The sequence below is a fragment of the Rhinolophus sinicus genome, chromosome 4 (assembly GCF_057876585.1).
Source record: "Rhinolophus sinicus isolate RSI-liver-muscle chromosome 4, RSI-T2T, whole genome shotgun sequence".
Lineage (NCBI taxonomy): Eukaryota > Metazoa > Chordata > Mammalia > Chiroptera > Rhinolophidae > Rhinolophus > Rhinolophus sinicus.
Window position 1 is genome coordinate 17,343,211 of NC_142504.1, and position 24,263 is coordinate 17,367,473.

The window sequence follows — 24,263 nt, forward strand, 5'->3', positions numbered from 1 at the left end:
TATAGTTTATGCCAAGTCTAGTGTTGTTTCTTGGGACACGTGACTTCAGCCAGCCCCAGAATACATAGACGCTTCTGGTGACTTGCATGTTTATTTCTTTTTATCTCTGGAGGAGGATGTTTTTCTGTTTGTCTGTCTCACTCAAGGAAGAAGTTCTTTACCTTTTTTTCCTAACATTGCTGACTGAATTCTGCAGTCAAATTTTACTTATTCTTCTAAAGTCAGCAATATTCAGTTTTATAGTGGGAAAGGGTATTATAGTAAACTACATTGCTGTTTATGCTTGTAGATATAGTGGATTCCTTCACTGGGTTCACAGTTCCTTATGTTTCTGAAAGCACCTTCAGTGATCTGTTTCTCCAGGCTTTTGAAGAGTTTTAAAGTTGTTTGGAATAAATATCTAATTGGTTGAAATGTCTACAATTCCAACTTTCTATAATAAATATGCATCGTACATATTATTAAAATTTCTCAGCACTTGCCTTCCTTCAGAAAAAAACAAACTATTTTAGGGCCCTTCCTCCATATTTCCCTTAAGGAAAAAGGGGAGAGGGAGAGAGCAAGGAACAGTAGGTTACATAAGGCCCTATTATCAGGACATTGGTACAATAAGCTGTGATATGTGCCTGCCGTCACCCTGGGAAGCTTATGAAAAGAATGCCCTCTGACACAGAATCATATAGAAACATCCCTAGATAGATTTGAAAAAGAAAAACACAAAATTATGTACATTGTGATCCTGGTTATGCTTTTAAGAAGGTGTTGAACATGTACACCATGTGTGTAACCATGCGTAAAGGACTGGTCTGTTTGCGGAGGTTATCCTGGTTCAGAGTGATTCTGGGAGTTGGTGACAGTGACAGAAATATCTTGTTACTTTGGTGTTTCTGTATGACTGGGATCTTTTGTAATAAGAGTTAATTCGTGTGCTAGGCACTGTAGGACAGTGAGGTAACGGGGATTGAAGTGAGAGAGGAGGGCAGAATTCTGGGTCCTGAGAACATCAGGATCCAGATATTCTGGCTGTTAGGCCTGTCTTCCAGTTCTGTGCTTTTGGTGCCCTTTTTGGTGCTACCATGTTTCCCCAAAAATAAGACCTAGCCGAACAATCAGCTCTAATGCATCTTTTGGAGCAAAAATTAATATAAGACCCGGTCTTTTTTTACTATAAGACCGGGTCTTACATAATATAATTAATGTAATATAATATAAAATAATATAAAATAATAATAAAGACCGGGTATAATATAATATAATATAATATAATATAATATAATATAATATAATATATTATATATAATGTAATACCGGGTCTTATATTTTTTGCTCCAAAAGATGCATTAGAGCTGATTGTCCGGCTAGGTCTTATTTTCGGGGAAACAGGATAGAACCATCTCCTCCCCCCCATTCCTCCCCACCCCACCCCAGTCTCAGTCGAAAATTGAAAGATCTTCAACGAGGAAGGCAGTATGTGAACTAGAAATGACCACTGAGCAACTCGAGAGAGACCATTTCATGCCTGTATTTCTTCCCTTCCTGGGCTGAACTCAAAGTCCATTGGAACAGAATCTGAACAAAGAATCTGAACCACCCTAGGAAAAGTGGGGGACAGTTAATTTGTTTTTAATTTTGTTGTGTACTGGGAGTGTGTATTATTAGGAGTGTGTTTGTGTGTTTGAAATCTTGCCCATATTTTCTCTATTAGCTTTTTATTGAATGCTCTACTTTTAAAATACTTAGGTAAAGTAGAACACAACAATAAGGGTGAATCGCATCAACATGATAGGTAACAGACGTCAGACATGAGAGAGTACGTGACATGTGTACTAATATATACTTGTATATAGACTTCTAAAACAAGTCAATTAGTCTGTGGTGTTAGAAGTCTAGAGGAGGGGCAGTTACTAGAAAGAGGTGCCGGTCGGGCTTCTGGGGCACTGGTGTACCCTAGTTCTGGAGCTGGGTGTGCGTGTTCACCTTATGACGATTCATTAAGATACATTCTTAAGATTGGATACTTTTCCATAATAAAGTTCAGAAATGAAAAAAAAAAGGAAAGGTCCTCAAAATAGAGGGATGGATGGATGAATGGATGCATGGATGGATAGTTAAATAAATAAGGTAGAAAATAGCTTCACTTGCTTTTTCTGGTTCATTATCCCCGTCTCTCAGATCACAAGGTCAGGGGCTGCTGTTTTCTCAGGAACTGGCTCATAATAGGTACTGAGAATTTATTGAGTGATTGATTATCCTGAGTTAAATCCTACCAATCTCCCATGAGTGGTTTAGAGAGAGTCCTTTGATGCTGAAAATGTTTTAATATTTGTATTTTGTAAGAGGGTGAAATGAGGGAGGTATATATTGCTAACATCTTTTACCTTCTGATTTGGAAAGACTAGCCCGGACAAGGACAGCCCACTCACTTCTCTTGCTGTTTGGGTACTCCTAAGTTGTTACTAACCTCTTTGGTAAGAACTTGTTCAAGTTCAATTGCAGCATTGTTTACAATAGCCAAAGGCATGGAAACAACTGAGTGTCCATTGATGGATGAATGGATAAAGAAAAGCTATCCCTTTTCTCTTCTCTTCTCTTCTCTCTATGGAATAGTATTCAGCCATGAAAAAGAATGAAATCTTGCCATTTACCATAACATGGATGGACCTTGAGGACATATGCTAAGTGAAATGTTAGAGGTCAGACAGAGAAAGACAAATACTGTATGATCTCAATTATATGTGGAATTTAAAAAAAACAACAAAACAAACAAACAAAAACAAGTTCATAGATTCAGAGAACAGATTGGTGGATGCCAAAGGTGGGGGTTGGGGGTGGATGAAATAAGTCAAGAGAGTCAAAACGTACAAACTTTCTAATCATAAAAAATCAAGGGGATGTAATGTATAGAATGGTGGCTACAGTTAATAATACTATAGTGTATATTTGAAAGTTACTAAGAGAATAGAACTTAAAAGTTCTCATCACAATAAAAGAAAATCTGTAACCATATATGGTAACTTATGGTGGTGATCAGTTTACAATACATACAAATGTCGATTCCTTATCTTGTACACCTGACACTAATGTAATGTATGTCAATTGTACCTCAATAAAAAATAAATTTAAAAGTTTGACAAATAGTATTTTTTACTTTCGATTTTTTTATTGGAAGATGGCAAATATATGTTTCCTTTAGAAAATTGTTGGTCTTTCTTGTGTGTACTTCAAAGGAAAAGTGTGTGTGTGTGTGTGTGTGTGTGTGTGTGTGTTGGTGGGGTGGAGTATTAAGTGTGTTCTGGGTTTGCTACTTGTTCGGTGGCTTTATTCAGAAGTTCTAGAGCCAGTGATCCTGAGTGGAAAAGGTGAGTATTGCTCTTGCTGGAAGGTTTATTATATAGCTCAATTTCTCTTTAGCGCCCCCTTGCTCTTTGTCACCTTTCAGAGCGTTAGACAAACTGAATGGATTCCAGTTGGAGAACTTCACGTTGAAAGTGGCCTACATCCCGGATGAAATGGCTGCCCAGCAGAACCCCTCTCAGCAGCCTCGAGGTCGCCGGGGGTTTGGACAGAGAGGCTCATCGAGGCAGGGGTCTCCAGGATCGGGGTCCAAGCAGAAACCATGTGACTTGCCCTTACGCCTGCTGGTTCCCACCCAGTTTGTGGGAGCCATTATAGGAAAAGAAGGTGCCACCATTCGGAATATCACCAAACAGACCCAGTCTAAGTGAGTATTCCCGGGTGTGTGGTGGGTGTTCGTGTTTTCCCCTTCGAATCTTAATAACAAAGTATGTTGTTCTGGTGCTGGGTGTTCGTCTGAAAATGGTTATGATCCCTTCTTGTCAGTGCTTGGGAATCAGGGCGAACCTTGTGATCGATACCTTAGTGTTCGTTTCATAAAAATCTGGGGCTAAACCTTTATCTCAAAGGGGAGCTCAAATTTTCACACATTAATAGAAAACAAATGATACCGAATCCACTTGTGACAGGGGAGGCCCTGGCGAACTAAAGGGCCACTTCTAGGTTGTTCTCTATGCCTCCAATACCCAGTGATACCTGCCTTTTTGTTTTTGGAAGTGATTTTCTGAGTCCAATACAGACACAGTTTTTCAGCCTTGCTTTACTTGAGTAAAGAATCGTCAGCTCCTGGTCTAGATTTATCTCATGATTAAGCCATGTAGCCAGATGGCTTTTTCTTCAGGATGTGAATTGGGAATTTTAATTTGCACATTCTAGGGGTTGGGAGATTCTTGGTTAAACATTGGAGCTAACTTTTCAGGCACAGAAAGCAGGAGTTGTTTGTTAGGATTTCCCACGGTGGCCCCAGTGCTGAGCACGTGGCCTGATATGCAGAAGGGCTCTCGTATTTGGCAAATGAGTGAAATGTAACTCCAATGCTTCACATACTAGTTGCTTTGCTTTATTAGCCACCCTGTTATGCTGTATGCTACTATTTTTGACCCAAAGAAGCTTGGTGATGACCTCTCTCTCCACCCCTACTTCCGTGGAGTACCTGGGGATTGTGACAGCCATGTTTCCTGAAGAGCTGTGAGTGTTCCAGGGAGAAGAGGCTGTGTACAAACCTCTCTTGTGTCACTCTACACCAAAGCGTAGGGAAATGGCCTGGGGCCAGCTACAGAGATAGGACTGTGGAGAGTCTTGCCTTTTAAATTTAGTAGGGAAGTGGATTTCATTTGATGTGGTCCAAGGAATTAAGGAGAGTCTTTTCTGAAAGTACAACTATGGTGCTGTTTGTACCATGTGCAGATTCATCATAGACACTGTGCCTGCATTCAGTGAACTAGCCGACTGATTCCTCACGCAGAACCGAAAAGAACTGTGTTTAGGGTGGTGGCGTGCCCACTCCACCTGCAGAGTGGCGTCTAACCCTGCCTTCCCCTGCTTTGAAGCAGGAGATGTTGGGTGTTGGTTACCTTTGTGCCAAATCAGTGGCCTTGACCTCATAAAGTAGCAGGTGGGGAAGACAGTTGAACCATAGCCTCAATCAGTTTTATTGTTAAATTGACTGGTTTTAATCTTAAAGTCAAAGGGTTTCTTGCCTCCCTTGATCCACCATTACCTGCAGAAACTAATTATTAAATGGTTTTCCTTCCTTGTTAAGTGGCAGATTAGAGGTGTTCCTTTTAAGGATATTCATTTCCTTGTCAGAGGAAAGAGTTTCTGTGATTTAAATTGAACTGTTTTATTTCAGGCAGGAAGATGGAGGATGAAGAGGGAAGGGAAGCAATTTTTGTTATATCTGACGATTCATTTGCAGAGCTCTGCCAGTGGATTTAATTAATTCTTGCCATTGAACTAGTCATTATCAGATCCTCTGTTTCTGGAATGACCTCAGAGGGTTACCCTAATCTGTAAAGCAACAGTCCCTTCTCTCAGAGGATCAGAGTTGAGTAATCCTTAACACTGAACAGGTGGAAATAAACTGGAAGGAGGGAGTTCAACATGTTACCTACTGGAAGATAAGCAATACTTAACATTGACCAGGGATTGAAACAGTGGCTGGAAAAATGGTTCTGAGATTGGGGCTATTATCTAAGGCACTGTGTTTTATTGGTTATTTCTAGTTAGCCCTTATTTGTTTCATTTCTACAGTAATTCATTCATTCATTCATTTAACATTTTAAAAAAAGATTTACTGGGGAACAGTGTTTTCCCAGGGCCCATCAGGTCCAAGCCGTTGTCCTTCAATTTAGTTTTGGAGGGCGCAGCTCAGCTCCAAGTCCAGTCGCCATTTCAATCTTTAGTTGCAGGGGACGCAGCCCACCATCCCATGAGGGAATTGAACCAGCAACCTTGTTGCTGAGGGTTCGTGCTCTAACCAGCTGAACCATCCGGCTGCCCCATTATCCTTATTTTTAGTGATAGGTTTTACTTCTGAACTGTCTCTTCAGTTTTCAACTAAATATTTAGGAAAATGAAATCCAAACCTCGATTTAATCGGTGTGATGAAGTGGTCATTCCCATGGCTTTATTTTCTTGTGTTTGAGTGGCCAAAGGGACTCACAGGTGTCTAATTTTCTCTGAACACACTTTTTTGGATAGTTGATTTCTTTCTTGTACTTTTCCAGCAATAGCAGACTTGTTTTGCATTCAATGCAAAATGTACAAGTCTGCAAATGAAAAAACCAAAGAGTTCCCCGTCTTCATCTCAGCTCCTGAGGTAGTCATTGTTAAGCTGAGGCTGTATCTTTCTAGGACTTCTTCCTTGTGCCTACAAACAAGTGTAGCTTTAAAGGAGAAATCTCAGCATGGTATGTATTGCGTTTTTTCATGGGAGATCAAGGACTTCGTACCATGTTGGTACCTGGTACCACATGTTTTTAAACAGCTGTATGGATACACTGTTACTTAACCATATCTTCCTGGTGGGCATTTAAAGTAATTCCCAATTATCTTTCTACTGTAAATAGTGCTCCAGTGAACATTCCTAAGCCAGTGGTTTTCAACCACAGCTGACTCTCCCCACCCCTGCCCTTTTGGATATTGCAATTTCTGGAGACATTTTTGGTTGTCACAATTGGAACAGGGATATGGTGTAGGCATCTAGTGGGCAGAGGCCAGGGATGCTGTTAAACATGCTACAGTGCACAGGACAGACCCTACAACAAAGAATTAAGCTGGTCCAAACGTCAATAGTGCCGAGGGTGAAAGCACCACTCTTGACCCACGTAGGAGACGTTACGAGAAATAGAATTCTTGAGTCAAAAGGTGATAAGCATTTTAGCTTTGATAGGTTCTGCCAATTTGTTTGACCCTCCCACCAAACCTATGGGTATGCCCAGTTACCCATCCTCTTGCCAAACTTTATCTGTCAAAATATTTGCAGGGCTGGAAGAAAATACACCTTACTTTAATTGCTGTGTATCTACTTACTAGTGAGGTTTAACATTTTGTGTTGATTGGCCATTTGCATTCCTTTGAAGTAGAATTGCCATCTCTTTGGGGTCCTTTCCTGTCACTTGGTTACTGACCTTCCACTGTGAAGGAGGTAAAATGTAGGAAGAGCCTTGCAAAAGGAACCAGATGAGCGAAATCTCAGATGATGAATAGTGAGAGAAACTGTGTAGACCAGGGAGTTCAGCCTGGCTCGTAGGATTCCAACTGCAGCCCTCTTGGCATGAGTTCCAGTTCCTATTTGTTTTAGAACAGAAGGAAGCCTTTGTCTGAAGGCTCGCTGACATGAGATGTTTGTTCTCTGTCACCTAAAGGGAAGCGTTAAGCAGATATGGAGGGGCAGAATGAAAAGATGTCCCTGCTTGGTCAGATTGAGGGAAGACAGAGGAGTGTTCCTGGAATTAAAATTCATCTCTAGGGCACCCATGTTGACAGTTTATCAAGAGCTTATGCTCTTGAGGGAAGTGAGTCATCCGCTCTGCCCAGAAGTCCTATGACTTGGAAATTGGTCATTATAGACTCTTGCGAATGCGTGTGTACAGCTCTTGTTTTCCTCTCTCCTTGTGCCCTCCCGAAGAATCGATGTCCATCGTAAAGAGAACGCAGGTGCTGCTGAGAAGTCCATTACTATCCTCTCTACCCCCGAAGGCACCTCTGCGGCTTGTAAGTCTATTCTGGAGATTATGCATAAGGAAGCTCAAGATATAAAATTGTGAGTAAAGAGGATGAACCGATGAAGAGGTTGATATTCGTGCTGTTTTGTTGTGGCTTTCTATGACACCATCCTTGGGGATTGACAACAAACAGAAGGACTTGCTGTCCCAATGAGCTACAGAGGTTGGCACTACTGATTTGGTTGTAAAGCATAAGTCCTTAAAATATTTTATTTTCACTCATGTTTGGATATGGGGTGAGTGGTGGTAATGGGGTAAGTCTGGCTGTAGAAGAAGGCGACTGGGGAACATGAGAAGCCCACCTGAGGTCCAGGAAGTATCTCTGGGATTTAGCCAAGGCAGGGCCCCAACTCCTCACTCTTACTCTGAGTTCATGGGGGTTCTGTTCCCATCATCTGCCCCGCCCACCCGGCAGCAGCAGCAGGGAGTCAGGAGGTGGGGGAAATCCCTAATCTCGTGCTAAGGTAAACTGGGGATTTATTTGGATGTTCCAGGTTGGAACTCTAAATATCTTTTCCACAGAAACTGTGAGTGGAGGTTGGGTTTTGTGCTTTTAGCGTTCAGCCCAGTGCTACGCAAAAAAGTAGACTCCAGGGTAAAGTCCCCGGAGACGTAATCACCAACATTTAATTTGTAGGGACCTTTAAAACAGTAAATGTATTTTTAGTTATGAGGTGTTATGTGGTGCTATAAGATTTTAATTCTTTTTTAGTATAGAGAAAAATAAAGAAAAAGCCCATCATCCAGATAACCCCAATGACCTTTTAAACAGTGATATGTACGTGTCTATGCCTTGGAAATTCAGAAAGGTACAAAATGAAACACGAAGCCCTTGCTTCCTGCTCTTACGTTCTTCCCCTAAAGAGTAACCACTGTCGAGTTTCTTCTGTTCCCTTGTATAAATTGTGCATGTATCGCCAGGTATGTATTTTAAAATTTATACTAAAAACATACTATTTTGCATTTGTACATTGTGTTCTGGTATTGGGGGTTTAGGAATATGGATTTGAGTAGGCAGTGTTTTCAGAGAGCTAACAGAATCCATCATTGGAAGATATTCCCTGAGATGAATAAAAGAAAACTTTTAAAGATTAACTTCTATCCAGATACCTGTTAATGTTTCTTCACCCCCTCTATTCAGGCACTGCTAGAATGTAGGCTAATGGTCAGTAAGCTTTAAACTCTCCCTCGCATGATGCTTCCTCTATGGTAGGTAGGAGGTAAATGTTTAATGAATGAATATTGTCTTTCTACCAAAGAGGACATTTCCTTACCTTAGTTTCATGACCATTCTTTTTTTTAATTTACAGCACGGAAGAGATTCCCTTGAAGATTTTAGCCCATAATAACTTTGTAGGCCGTCTTATTGGTAAGGAAGGAAGAAATCTTAAAAAAATTGAACAAGACACAGACACTAAAATCACGATATCTCCGTAAGTGCTGCCTTACAATTTCGTTTGAATTAGAAAATTTTCAAATATTTTTACCCTGTGGGTTACATATTAAGCATAGCTTCTCCAATTTTATAGCTGTTTTGTTTTCTTTTGAAAAATTTCAAACACTGTTTTTAAGCTGTAGGTTACATATTAAGCTTAGTTTTACAGCTGTTTGAGCTAGCCTGTAGTGCCATACTTATACTTTGTTTCTCAAACTCAGTCTACTATCTACTATCTGTTTCTAACCTATATTGAAAGTATTAGCTATTCCCACTAAAGAGGCAGGAAGCACTAAATAGTTTCCATTCCTATTTCCTAGTTGAAGTTTTGGCTAAGTTTTCTGACATATACTTGCAAAGTCAGAGTACATAACCCAGTTTATTATCCACTGCTGTGTGACTAATTATCCCAACATTTGGCAGCTTAAGACAATAGTAAACATTTATTGGTCACCTCGTTTCTATGCATCAGGACTTCAGAAGCAACTTAACTGGGTGGCCTGGCTCAGGTGTCATGTTGCTGACAAGTCAATGCTGGCTGTTCGTGTGAGGCCTCAGTTTTACACCACAAGGACCTCCCCACACGGCTGCTGGGGTGTCCTCAAGACAGGGCAGCTCTCTTCTCCCAGAGTGGACGGTCCAAGAGACCAAGGTGCAAGCAGCGATGTCTTTTCTAACAGACGGCCTCAGAAGTCACACTCTGTATTCTTCTAATGGTGCTTACACAAGTCAGCTCTGTTCCGGGTGGGAGAGAACTGCACGTCACTGGGCAGGGGCTCGTCCTGGAGGCTGGCTACCACACCTAGGGTCCACGAATGCTGTGGAATTATATGGAAGGAGGTTTTTCTTCATCTGAGGATGACTACTTAGTTTCCATCGGAGTGTCCAAAAAAGATCAGGTGGGAAGAGACTGATGAACTAAGGAAGAATGGTAGGGAAAGACTGAGGCAGCATGTTTGTGTAGCAAGGAGTTTTCAGATAAAGAGGTGGTAAGGAAGTAGGAAAGTCCTGCTTGGTTGTAAAGAAAGAAAAGGGGAAAAAAACCTCACAAAGTGGTAAATATAATAAATGATCCTACCCTGTCTCAAAGTTTACGTTCAGAAAGGGGAAGGTTTTAAGTGAAAAAAAATCTTAAAAGCTATTCTAGAAGCAGCTATTTCAAAAACTGTAATATAACATCCTTGGCGGGGGAGAGGTGGGTTGGGACTGGAGATTAGAAATGCACTTCTGTAAGTGGTCTAAGACAAATAGTCTTATTGTGTAGATGTGTACATATTTAGCAACTTGTAGGGGGAAAAAGGAATAATATCCCGTTCCTCTGGCTCAAGTTTAGCTTAAGATATTCTGCTAGTAGTGAAAATGAGAATTGTAACTCTAGGAATATGAAGGAGAGCTAAACCAATATTCCGTATCCTTTCCATCTATGTCCTTAATCTTATTTTCCATGGTAAGTAGCTCCCCCGCATTCCCTCTCAAGGCTGTTGACTGGCTCACGTGTCATCTAAGTGGATTTTGAAGATTCAGCAGCACCTGGGTTAAGCAGGGACTATTACTGCTGCATTCTAACTTTTTAGTTGTCTGAATGGTCTTCAAGTGACCATTTTTTAAAAAATTTAGTCAAGATGGATTGATTTACATGATTTCCTTCAGCCTGCTTTGATTTAAATTCTAAAATGACTGGCAAAATGTTAAGTTTAGACACATGAATTCTGGTTTGCCCTTTTGGACTGTTTCCATGCTTATTCCTTGCTTGGTGACCCAGAAAATAATGCAATTGTGTGAGAATGCCGATTATGCCTAGAATTAGTCAGTGCAGACGAGGAACGTACTCGCTAAAGGTTGTGTGCATCTGGTTCTTGGTTTCTGCTAAAACTGTACATCCCTCCATTCATTTTCTTTATATTCCACTTTTAAATTGTGAAAATGGTTCAAATGTAAGTGGTCAAGAAATACACTGTTTAAAACAGGGGCTTAGTTTAACTATGTACACCCAGTCATTTTATTGAGAAGGTAGGAGGGGGAAGTATTTCCTCTCCTGTTCTGCGCTTCACATCTTTGGGAGCTGACTCATTTTTCCTCACGTCTAACCCCTCACTTTTACATACTGCCAGCCTCCACATTTGGGTTTTAATTGCCATCTGTGGCTGAACTATTATTAACTGTCTTCCTCCTGTAATTTCCATTCTCTTTCTTTCCTCTCGTTTTCAACCTGCAGGTTGCAGGAATTGACGCTGTACAACCCGGAGCGAACCATTACAGTGAAAGGCAGTGTGGAAACATGTGCCAAGGCTGAGGAAGAGATCATGAAGAAAATCAGGGAGTCTTACGAAAACGATATTGCTTCTATGAATGTTAGTTTTAATATGAAGGATGTGTCTTTTCTTTTGATGAATAGTTATAAGACGTTTTCAGTTGCATTAATATTGATTTCTTTAATGGTGTCATCATTAGATGGAGTTTCTCATTGATTTTTAGCACCGTAGTGAGTGTCTGGGGAGAGTTGGGAAGACACAGGCTTTGACATTAGGTTTGACTATCTCTGTGATTTTAGCAAATTATTCAGTCTTTGAGACTTAGCTTTCTCATCCGTGAGGTAAGGCTAATACATACAACCTAAAAAAGGTTGCTGTCTCCTGCACAAGGTTAATTTGAGGGAGATAAGTATAGTAAGCTTGTGGGCTTCAGAAGTGTGTAAACTGGGTCTGAATCCCATCTCAACCATTTATTAGCTGCAGCTCTATTCTCTTGGACATGTTATTTGGTCTCTCTAAGCATCAGTTTCCTCTTCTGTAAAATGGGACTACTGCCTACGTTGCATGCTTATTAGAATTACAGTAGATACAGTGTATGTAAAAGCTGTTATGAATACAAATTGAAAACTTACTTGGTTACTCATAAACCTTGGAGATAAAAAATCATCTGTGTAGGACAACTAAGACAAAAGTGAATTGCCAACATTCCTTAATGGATGGACTGGTACTGAAGATGTAATGTTTCAAAACTACATCTTGAATTTTCAAGTAAGTGATTGAAAAAATATTCAGCTGGGCCTGTCACCTGAAACATTACATCTCAAAGAAGGAAAATGTGAAAATGATACGTTTGTCAGAAGAGCCGAGAATGCTAATCGTTTACCCCACTTGACTGCTTGTCTGCCTTCACGGTATCACTGCTCATCCAAATGTTTGAGTCAATTGGGACTTCTTAAAAGATTCTCAAGTATGCTCAAGTCTCAACTAATTTTCTAACCTCCACCTTACTTCTTCAACCCTTAGAAAATTAAACCACAACAAAAATCCCCTTTGTGGGCTCCTGGATCCACTCCAAAGATACGTGCAATTGCAGCCGTCACATGCAGATGGCACCTGATTTCCAAACACCTTGGCTTTGTTTTAGGGCCTTAGACCCATGACTGCCAAATTTTACCCAAGGAGTAACGATCTCGTAATAGCTGGTTCTATATAGTATCTGGCTTGCTTTTTAGTGGACAAACCTTGCTTGCTGACTTCTTCCACTGATGCATAATTTCCAGTCTGTATTCACCGTGTGCCCACAGTATGCAGAGGACACATTTGTCTGAGCGCTGTCAGCTGGTCGTAAAGAAAAGGGAAGCTGTGTTCCCTGCTTAGAGAAACCCCGTGTGGCTTTAGATCAAGGAGGGGGGCAAACAAGCACACGGATTTTAAAATACCAAGAAACAGAAACAGATATAAACTCTGTACTCAAGTGGAGTCACACGGGAGCACCTTGGTTCTAAAATTTGATTTTTAATACAATGATTTTTTCTCTACCAGGCAAGAAGCCACAATCTGACTATTTTCACTTACTGAATGCTCAGTGACCCTTGATCTTTTCATTGTAAAACGAAGGGACCTTTTTCCTGTTGCAGCTTCAAGCACATTTAATTCCTGGATTAAATCTGAATGCCTTGGGTCTGTTCCCACCCACTTCGGGGATGCCGCCTCCCACCTCAGGGCCCCCTTCAGCTATGACTCCTCCTTACCCACAGTTTGAGGTAAGATGATATGCCTCGGCTTTCTTTATGGTTGAGTGGGACATAGACTTTGTTGCCTTCGGGTAGTGTGACATGAGATGTGTACTGGGAAAAATCAGGAAATTGTTCCCTGCGATCTAGCATCAGTTTAGCATCACATGCTTTCCAGGTCTGGTCACTAGAACCTTACCTAGTTCTTCGGAGACAGACAACGTGCATTATTTCTTTTGAAGTTTTTGGGTGGTAGAGTTGTCAACATGTGCTTTCAAATATCAAAAGACATAGTTTTGTGCATGTGTGTGTGCAAACATTCAATAGCTTTTATTTATTTTGTAAACAGGTATAAATTATTAAGAAATAAATCTTATTTTTATATTTGCTTTTTGAGAATAGCATTTTCCCTGAAGTCAGAAATAGACCAGTGATAGTCTGAAAATAATTGCAGCATAGCAGGCATCTTGTGTAATAATTCTTTTTCAAAGTAGTTCATAAGTCAGTTGTATTATCAGTGATGATTGGGGGTAGACAATCATGTGAACTAAAATTAACAGCACTCAAGGATCTTCTTTCATGACTTCTTTTTACATCTCCCCCTTCCTGTTTGGTTTTCTCCTTGTCATGTAACATTTGAGTGGTATCTCCTACCCCAATTTAGGGACATATCCAGGTGGAATAGGTTGGGGGGGGTCCCATGATCCCACTGTCTAGGATACGTGGAGAGTAAAATGTCCCTGGAATTTTACAGAGGGCACAGGTTGCTGAGATTATCCATATTTTATCCTTGTAAGAATGAGACTTGCCCTGCCTATCCTTGAAACCATGAGACTGCTAGGTGTTCTGAGCTTATGCCCTCTTCTTATCAGCCTTTGCATCTTCCCCTGCAACTCATCTGTCCCTTGAACATGTTTGGGCCTGGAAACCATACAACAAGCCTATTAATCTAAGGATAGGCCTCAGAATTCCAGCTTTATGTCAAGTGTGACTAGTTTCATGCGTTAAAGGAAGCTTCCCCCCACAGCTAACGGTGCTGGGAGGTAGCTGACGCATCTGCACGTTGATGCGAAAGAGTTGAGAGCCCAGGGTTTGCATCACTGCGGGTCAGTCTCCTCTTTGCTCTCAGTTTGTTGTCTCACCGGCCCAATGAAGAAACTGAACTAGATGAATTCTCTCTAAGGAAGGACTCGTCTTTCAGGTCAACTGTTTCTAGTTTTCACAAAATTCAATAATATAAAAAGTTTAAGAAGAGGATAAAAGTGAGCCTAAAATAGGAATTTGAGAGTACATGGACTTGACCTCTAATATGCCTGCTAGTGTCTTTATTAGAAATAGATGCATTTGTAATATGATTGCGTTGAGGGCAGACTTATCTCTGATAGTTTTGTGCAAAATGACGTTTATTGAAAGCTAAAAGGAGCTGATGATTTAAAGGGACTCTGTGCTAGGGAAGCTCTCATCTAATCTACATTTCTGCTCACTGCCCTAACCTAGGTTTCTCTTTGAGCAAATCACTTCACTTCTCTGTTCCTCACGTTCCCAGTTTGTAAAATGAACTGTCAAAAACAGAAACAAAAAAAATAATGAACTGTCACTTTAACTTTTTTCTCTCTCTCTACTGGTTACATGTCATGTTCCCATGAGTAAAGCCTCTCACATTCTGAGTGGGAGCATTTCAGAACAATTTTGGGCATCATCTGTGTTATACACTTAAGTGGATGCTTCAGTAGTAAAAAAATGCCTATATTGAATTGCTAGGTAGCTATTTTTTCATTACACGAATAAAAGAATAGGAATAGTCTCTGAATTTAGTCAATTTTCTGATTTAATGACACGGTTCTGTGTCTTAAGTTGTTAATGTTAGAAAAATTAAGATTGGTTTAAGAGAAGGGAGATCATATATATTTCTGAAGCACTTTTACAATTTTAAATGTCAGCGACTTAAGTAGCAATTTTGTTTTATATTAAGAACGGGAGGAGGAGGTCAGTGATCTTGGTTTTATTGAAAGTGAGCCAAGAATAAGCTATAAGGAAGATCTCACTGGAATAGGTGGTCTTTGCTTCTCCTGAGATTTTACAACGAAATCACATAGGTCCAATTACATAGGAACAGTCAGTGAGAACAGGAAAAGATGCGGAAGCTGCCAGCAGAAAAAGTGGAAACACTGCAAGAGAGCAAGAGCTCAGAACCCCAACTGGCCTGGTTTCAAGGGCAGGAAAAGGAAATTCTCTTTATTTATTTATTTGTTTGTTTGTTTGTTTGTTTGGGGAAATTCTCATTCTTAATGGGATAAAATGTGGACAGTCTTAGCATTCCGTGTTCTCTGCATAGTTCCGATGGGCATTTTACTCTGCGTGTGTGCTAGGCAGTAAGAAAATGGAATCCCCAGCTTTACACCGGACATCTCCCTATATTGGTGTAGTAGTTACCACCTAAACCATTCAATGCAAATCTGTCACCTACCAGCTGGAACAGTCGACAAATTGTGCAGATATTGCATGTGTTTGCCGAAGATGAGTGTGATCTTGTAACTTTTCTATAGATTTAACTTCATCTCTCTCTCTCTGCCTTGGAACTCAAAGAATGTCTCAGGAATTCTCCATAGAACTTAACAGTGGAAAGGAGACATATTTTTCTACCTTCTTCAAAATGGAAGAAATCTTTGCCTTTGTGGTTTTTAAAAACAGGTGCCCACAATGGTCTTTTCCTCTTATAGAGGTGCGTGATCTTCTCTTGGACATCTGGTGTATATTTTTGCAAACTTTATAATTATAGGTGCTTATTAATGAGAATATTGTACTATTTTGAATGTTTCTTCTTGAGGACATTCACCTTGATGTTAGCCACAATAGCATCAGAAATTTGGCAGAATACTATTATCTAATAGGCAGTCTGTGTTTAAATTTCCAGTTACCCGAATTCTGTCCTATATATCTGTGTGTTTTCAATAAAGAATCCAATCTAGGATCAAACACTGCATATAGTTGTCATGTTTTTAGTCTTCTTTTTTTTCCAGTCTTGAACAGCACTCCCTCCTCAGCCCCCATTTTCCCTTCTTTATGGCATTGACAAATCCAGGCTAGTGGTTTTATAGCTTGTCCCCTAATTTGGATTTGACTGCCTGCACACGATTAGGCTCAGATCATACCTTCTGTTGGGGCAGGAATATCTTCTCAGTATGTCACACTGGGGAGCAAATGATGTCACTGTGTGTCACTATTGGTCAAATTTGATCATATGATTAAGGTCGTGTCTGTCCAATTTCTCCACTGTAAAACCTGGGATTAAGAAGTAATCAGTAGTGCTTTGAGAATGTGTGAGTATTTGGTTCAACAGTTTTTCACCCAGGGGGTTTAACATCCATTGCTGACATTTGCCCTTATCATATAGTCCTGTCTTTATGTCTGTTTTCTTTTACACTGTAAGCTGACAACCTTCTGTAAAGTAGAGCCTTCTCCCTGACTTAAAAGGAAAACTTGTTTTTTTGTTATTTACATTAGAATTTCCCCAGACCTTTTGAATTAGAGCCCCCCCCCCCCCCCCCCCCCACACACACACACCTTGGGGTAGGGGGTTGGGGGTGAGACCCAGGTGTCATTATTCTGGAAAACTCTATAGATGACATCAGTGTGTAGCCAAGGTTAACAACAGCTGTTCTGTTTCTTAACTGGTTAAGAGGCTGTTCCCCACCTTGAACTTAAAATGAGTCAAAATCTCAGTGGGAGTAGATGGAAGCTGGTTTTGTAAAGGTCAGCGGGAGCTATTTGTTACCCATTCACTGTCAAGAACTATTCTGCAAGGAATGTTGATTAGTCTGTGGAGGGTGGACCTAAATGTTGGAGAGAATATCTCCTATCAAGACTAATGCTTGGGAGACAATATTTGGAATAAGCATAAACACACACCACTCATGTATGCCCCTTTTTATAACTTGTTTGAGGCATTATTTTAAAGTATAGTGGAAAAACTTACCCCCTTTTCTCTGCACCACCTGTCATTCCAACACACAGGCAACTATCAGGCCAAAGCCTTCTGTGGGATGCTGCCACATGTCTGTTTTCATGCTTCTAAATATATTTTGGCATGCTGTGTTATCAGGATTAGGTTTGGCTGTGTGTTACAAGTTTAAAAATGTGGCTTAAATGAGTTTTCCTTTTTCAAGAGGAGAGTTGAAGGGTAGTTCTGGTGTTAGTTCTGCCATGTCATCTCGGCCTGGTGCGCCTATTGGCTTAGAATGCCGTCTCCTGGCCCAGCATGACTGCTCAAGCTCCAGCCATTGAGTCTGATTCCAGCCAGCAAGAAGGTTGAAGGATCAAAAAATTGGCAGCCACCTCATTTAAGGACACTGCTTTTCACACTTCCACTGGTGTCATGTTTGCTAGACTATAACACCTGGCCACATCTACCTGCAAGAGAAGCTGGGGAATGGAGTCAATAACTAAATAGGTGACTAGGTGCCGAGGACGGTTCTTTGACTGGGCCCACCCTAGATTTAGCATATTACATGTTAAAGGAATCTCTCAAAGCCTGGGAGGCAAGAGGTAAGTGTTAAGCTCTCCCTCTACCCCTTTACCCACCTCCCCCACCCTCTAAAAAAAGAGCAGACTCTAAATTAATTCTGGAGGAGAAAATTCCGTGTTCTAATTCCACTCCTGCGGATTATTTTCATCTAATAAAGAGAAAACACCACTTTCAGAGAATTGTATTATGTCTCTGGATGCCAATTAGAGTAAATTTTACTTCCAAATAGCTGTCAGGTAATTTTCTGGTTTAATTTTTCAGAGAACAATTCTTTAACAGGTTTTCTTTTAGTCTGTAACTTCATGGGGGAGGCATACTTAGTTTTGGAATAGCTTTGCCTTACTGTCTATTATTAGACTTTGTTCCTTTTCTAAACCCAAATCACTAATAAGCGGTCACCACTTTCTTTTTTGCTTACCATTGCTTCGTATGGTCTTTGGATTCTCTTTGGCTTCACTTTCCTTCTTGCTGAAGAACATTGTCTTGAAGGTCTGTGATGACAGTTTACAAACCCAGACTAGAGGATTGAAGGTTGGCAGATATTTGCTCTCAACCCTTGGTGGTTACCCTCCATCAAGGTCTGGCATCCACAGCTGCTGCTCAGAAGCTTGCTGGCCTTAGACGCTCTCACAGAAAAGCTTACTAAGATTGTCTCTCTCCTCAATGCCCTGTAGGTTAGCAGTAAATCTCTGCTTTTACTTTAAATGCGTATTGCCTGGCAAGGAGTACGTTTTGATGACCAAATGTTTCAAAGAATCTGACTCTATTTTTATGCACTGCTTCCTCTTTCTTTTACAGTTGTTTCATTTTTCTCCTCATGTTTTCTCACTTCTGCTTTGTAACATGAAAGTGGAATGGATGCCTCTTGCCTTGGATACATCCCTTGCCTCTGCTCCTTCCAGAACGTTGCCCACCCCTCCCCCGACAACATACCCTTCTTCCTGGAACCTGCCAGGTTGATTTTTCCCAGAGAGCCAAAGAGTTGGTTCTTCCAACAGACAAAAACTGTCTAGTTCCTGCCCAGCAGCTGGCTCATGCCATATTGAATTGGCAAACTTCAAGTTTATAAATGACAGGAAATGCTCCTTTCAGAAATGCTCCAACAGTAGGGAAGAGGCAATTGGCAGCTAGTGAACAGAGCAAGAGCTGGAATTGGCAGACAGCATCATCCGTAGCTGGATGGACCTGGCAGCTTGCTTTGGGGTTGGCAGAAGTTACCCCAAGTGCTGTTTTCTTCATAATTTTGATAGCGTCTTTAGAGTCTTCCCAGAAGTCTCCAAAACAAGTGTAACCTTAAAATTGCTAACTTTCTGCTGATGGAAGATGCAAGAAATGTGAGCAGTTCCTCAGGTCTTAGCTAGGGGAAAATGCTCTTGAAGAAACAGTATGAGTTGAAAGGGAGTTTTAGATCAGATGAGTGTTTCATGGAGTCTCTTCGTCTTTCTGAGGATTTCTTACTGTGGGTGCAGCTCTTGTCAGTAGACAATTTCAAAGTAGGTAATTCATTGCACACTTTTATTACCTCTAAGAGGCCTTGATCACTAAGTTATGGGGAAAGAGCTTCTTTGCCTTTTTTTTTCTTTTTTGAAGACTTCAATATTCTTTTCAGGTCATGGAGTTGAGTAAACTTTGTTCCAGTTCCAGACCAAAATCCATTCAAACAAAACAAAAAGACCCAGGAGTATCTATTTCACAAGCCCAAGGAAAACACTGGCATCCTCCCAGGTTCCTGGAGTCTGGTGTTGGCTGGTATGCTCGTCTCCATGCCTCTGTGCTGTCTTACATTCTGTTCCCCACAAAGTAAATACGCTTAACCTTATACTGTTTGCTCATTCTTGTATCGCCTCATGATAGAGGATTAGGAATTACTCACTGGCAGACTTCACCAGTTAGGCAAACTTTCAGTTGAGCAGCTTTGTTCTTTTGTTTTTTTTTCAAGCTATAGCATAGAGTCGGCCAACCAGGTCCAAAGGAAGTTTTGCCGATAGCACCTGGCAGAAATCCACTGGGAAGCAGCTTGTGTCCTGTGAATGTCCTTCACCTCTGAAGGTTTAGGGAAAAGGGCTCAAGATAATGCATCTGACCATTAACTTAAAGGCAAAGAATGTGTTACAGAAAAGGTCACGCTGATGAGTTTTTCCAAGTTCCATCTCGGAGACTTAAATTCACAGATGGAAGAGGCTTATCACAACCCATTGTTCTGGCTTCTTAGTTTTGTAAGTAAACATGAAGTTCTCTGCTTATCTGAGTGTCCAAATCCTGAAAACATGGCTCACTGTATATGCTCAACCCATAGAAGAAGGATTTGTAGCAGAGCCAGTTTAATGACTGTCAAGTGGACAGGATGTTTACTCGAGGTGACTGATGTTGCCAGAGGAAAATTTCTTTCAAAAGTAATTGGTGGTCAGGGAGATGCCAGGTGGACGTGGGATTGGAGCAGAGGGAATTGAGCTGTATCCAAACGGCCTCCATCAAGCTTCAGACCTCTGATGAGTCAGCGTTTTATTAAGGTGCTATTGCCAAGAGTGCACGTCACCGTGTCGGTCCGGGGCACCCCCTCCTGTGCTTGGTCTGCTTCTACACTGCTTTTTCCATTTGACAGGCTCTGCGGCTTCTGTTTGCAGGCTTGTGCACAACGTTGCTCTGTCTGCAGAGTGATTCTGCTGGTCTTTGCCCCTTCTTCCTGTTAGATTTTGGTCCTTTCGGCCCTTCTCTGCTGACCACCATTCCTTTTCCACACTTTGCACAACTTTTAAGTTTCTTCTTAGGCGTCATGTTGGATTTGTTACCTCCCTCCCTTCCCCAAATCAAGAAAACAAAAGCACCAATAGCATTCATCACTGTGGTAGAAAGATGATTTTGCTTTGGCGCAGCTTTTGAGGCTGTGACATAGTTTTTGTCTCCGAGCTTTTCTCACAGCCGAGGTCTTCTGGATCTTCTGGGCTGAGACGCAGGCTCCGGCTGTGCTTGTTGGCCTTCGGCTCAAAGGATGATGTTGCCTCTTATGTGCATCCTGAGGACACTCAGAAGTGGCTCTCTGGGGTCCGTCCCACGAAGCGTAGTTTTTACTAAGTAGATGAAAGAATTTTTCTTATAGACATGGTAAATCTCACAACTGATTTTCCTTTTAATTAGCTGCTAGAGAGCTTAGAGCCAAATTTGTGTAATAGCATTTCTGGCTTCGTCTTGTCTTTTCTACTCGGGTCCCTTTGCTCTTATTTCTTCACCTCCTTTGTTTTATCTTTCTAGGTTATGTGTACTTTGTAAGCAGCATAAAATCTTCCTGGAACGAGGCCCAGAAAACAAATAATTATATGCAGTGGGGCAGATCTGGGCAATTACACATTAGATTTAGTCTAATCATTAAAAAGGTCCTTATCACCACCAGACACCCCCCCCCCAAGTATATTATTCAGAAGAACATTATATGTTCTCTAAATATAAAATATTTAGATCCTATCTTTAAAAAAATTGGTTAAGATTAATGTATCGGTTTTACTCTAAGGATCAGACTGACAAAATAAATTGGTGCTAACACTGAGCAGAGCTGATGGTCACTGTCAGCACTCATGCAGCTGGTCTACCGCGTTTCCCTGAAAACAAGACCTAGCCGGACAGTCGGCTCTAGTGTGTCTTTTGGAGCAAAAATTAATATAAGACCCGGTCTTATTTTACTATAATATAAGACCGGGTCTTTATAATATAATATATAATATAAATATAATAATATGAAACATAATACCGGGTCTTATGTTAATTTTTGCTCCAAAAGACGCATTAGAGCTGATTGTCCGGCTAGTTCTTATTTTCAGGGAAACACGATATCCAGTTACTAAAGTGAGATAGCCCTCAAAGTGTCCCTCTGGAATTCTTGGTGTATGGGAATTGCATAACACTGGCAGGCTGGGAAGTATGGCACTTTCCCAAAAGAGGCACTGTTCTGATGGCTTGGAAATACTGAAGAATGAAATAATCTTAAGTGGTGTTCACCACTGAGGAATAGCCACAGAAGTGACCCGACCAAGCCGTGCAGGAAAGACCCCTATTGCAAATCTCCATAGTCAAGAGTTTCATGGTAAAGCAAAGTCTTCTGGTGTGCGTGTTCTAAGAAGGATCGTAGAGCCCCAAGGGAGACAGCTGACAGCTGTATGAAGTCCTGTAGTGTGTTATGACATCCTGGGACACATAAGGAATAACAAAGAAATACCAAGCTGTAAAGGATATAGTGCATGTATTTATACAGATGCTGAAGAAACAAACCCCAATAATCAAAGAAGAACCCAATGGTTTTTGTCAAGAATATTTCCTGGAGTTGAATTTTAGGCTAACTCGTATAGGAAATAGGTTTGTGGTGGGGGTTATAGACGAAGGAAGAGACTTAGATAAGCAGAGTTTAGATGATTTTCATTTGTGGAAAACTAGGCGTGGCATCTAGAATCATATTAATACATTGCTGAATTTTTCGTAAGTGTGAACGGTATGGTTCAAACTAAAATGATTTCCCTTTAAAATATTGATTGTAAGATAAATTTATTAGCATGAGAATTTGGAATTGTCTCAATTTTAAATGGTCATGCTTCAATACAGCATTTCTATTACATAAAATCTTAGAAGTATTTGTACAAGGGCACAAGATTTACATTTAAAGATTTGATTGCAGTATAGTATGAATTAGTGAAAAATTGGAAACAAGACTTTTTTCCCCCCTTCCTCCGCTCCCCCCATCCCCCCACTCCGTTTCAAGCTGTTGTTTCTCAGTCTAGTTGTGTAGTGCACAGTTCCCTGGCCCATGCTGGTATTATGAGCCTTGCGCTCCCCCCTGAATGAGGCAGCCGGTCGCCGGTCATCAGCCACTCACGGCAGCTCACACCAACCTCTGGCTGCGCAGGGCAGCCCAGCTCCAGGGATAGCGTTGTTCACAATCTTAGGTGTAGAGGACGTAGCTCACTGGCCCATGTGGGAATCAAACCGGCGACCTCGGTGTTAGGAGCACGGCGCAACAACCACCTAAGCCACCAGGCCGGCCCCAGACTTTCTAAAGGTCTTTAAAATAGCATCCTCAGATGTAACCAAACTGTCAGATAAGATGAAGGAATTGCAGATTTCTTTTCTTGACACCTTTTTAGGATGTAGTTTATTTTATTCCCATAGTGGAAAGAAGCATTGAAACTCTTAAGTTATAAAGTGTCTTAAACATGCATAAGATGGGTGTGTGCAGATGAGACAACAGTCCTGTTGCTTTTCGTTTCTTGTTCTAGTAGGGCATTGTGTATGATTCAATTAATCTTTTTTTGTGTATGTGATAATTTTAATTTGGGTATAATGGACATAACTAGTTTCAGGTGTACAACATGATTTGCTATTTGTATATTACAAAATGATCTCAGGTCTAGTTAACCGTCTGTCACATCATTACAAAACCTGTTTTCCATTGTGATGAGAACTTTTAAGATCTACTCTCAGCAACTTCCAAATATGCAGCACAGTATTAAGAGTCACTATGCTGTACATTACATCCCCGGGACTTATTTTATAACTGCAAGTTTATACCTTTTGACCCCCTTTAGGTTGTTCTTAATCTTTAGTTATCCCTAGTCTTCAAAATAAAGGAATATTTTAATGGACTATCTCTGGTGCCCTTTTTAGGATGTTGATGATCAAAGGCTTAAGCTTTTGCCAACTACACATAATAAGAACTTTCTTACGATTCCTAGGAAGTCATGCCACGGCAGATAAAACAGTGATCTGATCAGGGAAGGCAGCACTTTCTTGAATGTGAGTTCTATTGGGCCATTTTTCTTAAGAGTAACTTATCAGCTCTAGGTGACTATTTCAAAGCAGAGCCATAGCCATTGGAAGCTGGGTATATAGTTTGTGTGTGTGTGTGTGTGTGTGAATATTGCTAAGGTGATAGAGAAGCCCAGATTTGAATCCTGGCTCCATTAGTATGTGAACTTGTGCAAGTGACTTAACCTCTCTGGCTCAATTTGCTCATCTTTAAAATGGGAATATTGTTTAGTTTCTATCAATTGGATCAGTTGCAAGCTGTAAATGAGGTAATGCACAGCACCTCACAGAGGAAACTGTCAAACTCACCACACAGGATTGCTTGTCTACCCCTGCTCTCTGACTATGGTTACCTTCCTTTAAGCCCAACATATTACGCTAGCATGCTTTTTATCCAGCTCCCACTACAGAAAACACAAAGGCAGCATTGCAATGTTCCATGAAGGCGTTAACTGGAATTACACCATTCTGTGTGTGCGAAGAGAGAGCCTTTTTGTATAACTCAATAATATTTATCAATTTGAAATGTTTAGGCTCTTTAACTCAGCATTTCTAAGAATTTATGCAGTAGAAGTATTTGTACAAGGGCAGAAAACTTTGTACAAAGATTTGATTGCAGCATTACATGAATTAGTTGAAAATTTCGAACTAGATCATATATATTAGGGATGAGCTAAATCAGCTGTGGCATATGTTTGAAGGAATACTGTTGCTAGAATGAGGTAAGGATGTCTGAATGACATGGGAAGATATCCAAGGTGTACTGTTAAGGTAAAAAAGCAAATTAGAGCGTGTTATATGTAGTATGCACCCATTTTTTAAAAATTTAATACCTTTTCCCCCATGAAACATGTCTGCCTGTCCTTTTCTAGTTTCCCATGTCTTCCTTTTCCCTAGGTTTTTGTCATTCTTCCTGAGCATTTGGCTTGAAAGAATTACGACTATTTG

At 40.7% G+C, this 24,263-nt stretch overlaps 1 protein-coding gene across 5 annotated transcripts in view; it reads left to right on the top strand.

Annotated features, from left to right (window-relative positions):
* Positions 1-24,263, top strand: part of IGF2BP3 (insulin like growth factor 2 mRNA binding protein 3) — a 117,439-nt gene that overhangs the window by 83,706 nt on the left and 9,470 nt on the right. For all 5 annotated transcript variants that reach the window (XM_088797699.1, XM_074340851.2, XM_074340850.2 and 2 more), the window contains 5 exons: positions 3,440-3,721; positions 7,487-7,621; positions 8,894-9,016; positions 11,234-11,369; positions 12,908-13,033. In XM_088797699.1, coding sequence (XP_088653825.1) covers positions 3,440-3,721; positions 7,487-7,621; positions 8,894-9,016; positions 11,234-11,369; positions 12,908-13,033 — 802 coding nt within the window. The remainder of the gene's footprint in view (positions 1-3,439; positions 3,722-7,486; positions 7,622-8,893; positions 9,017-11,233; positions 11,370-12,907; positions 13,034-24,263) is intronic.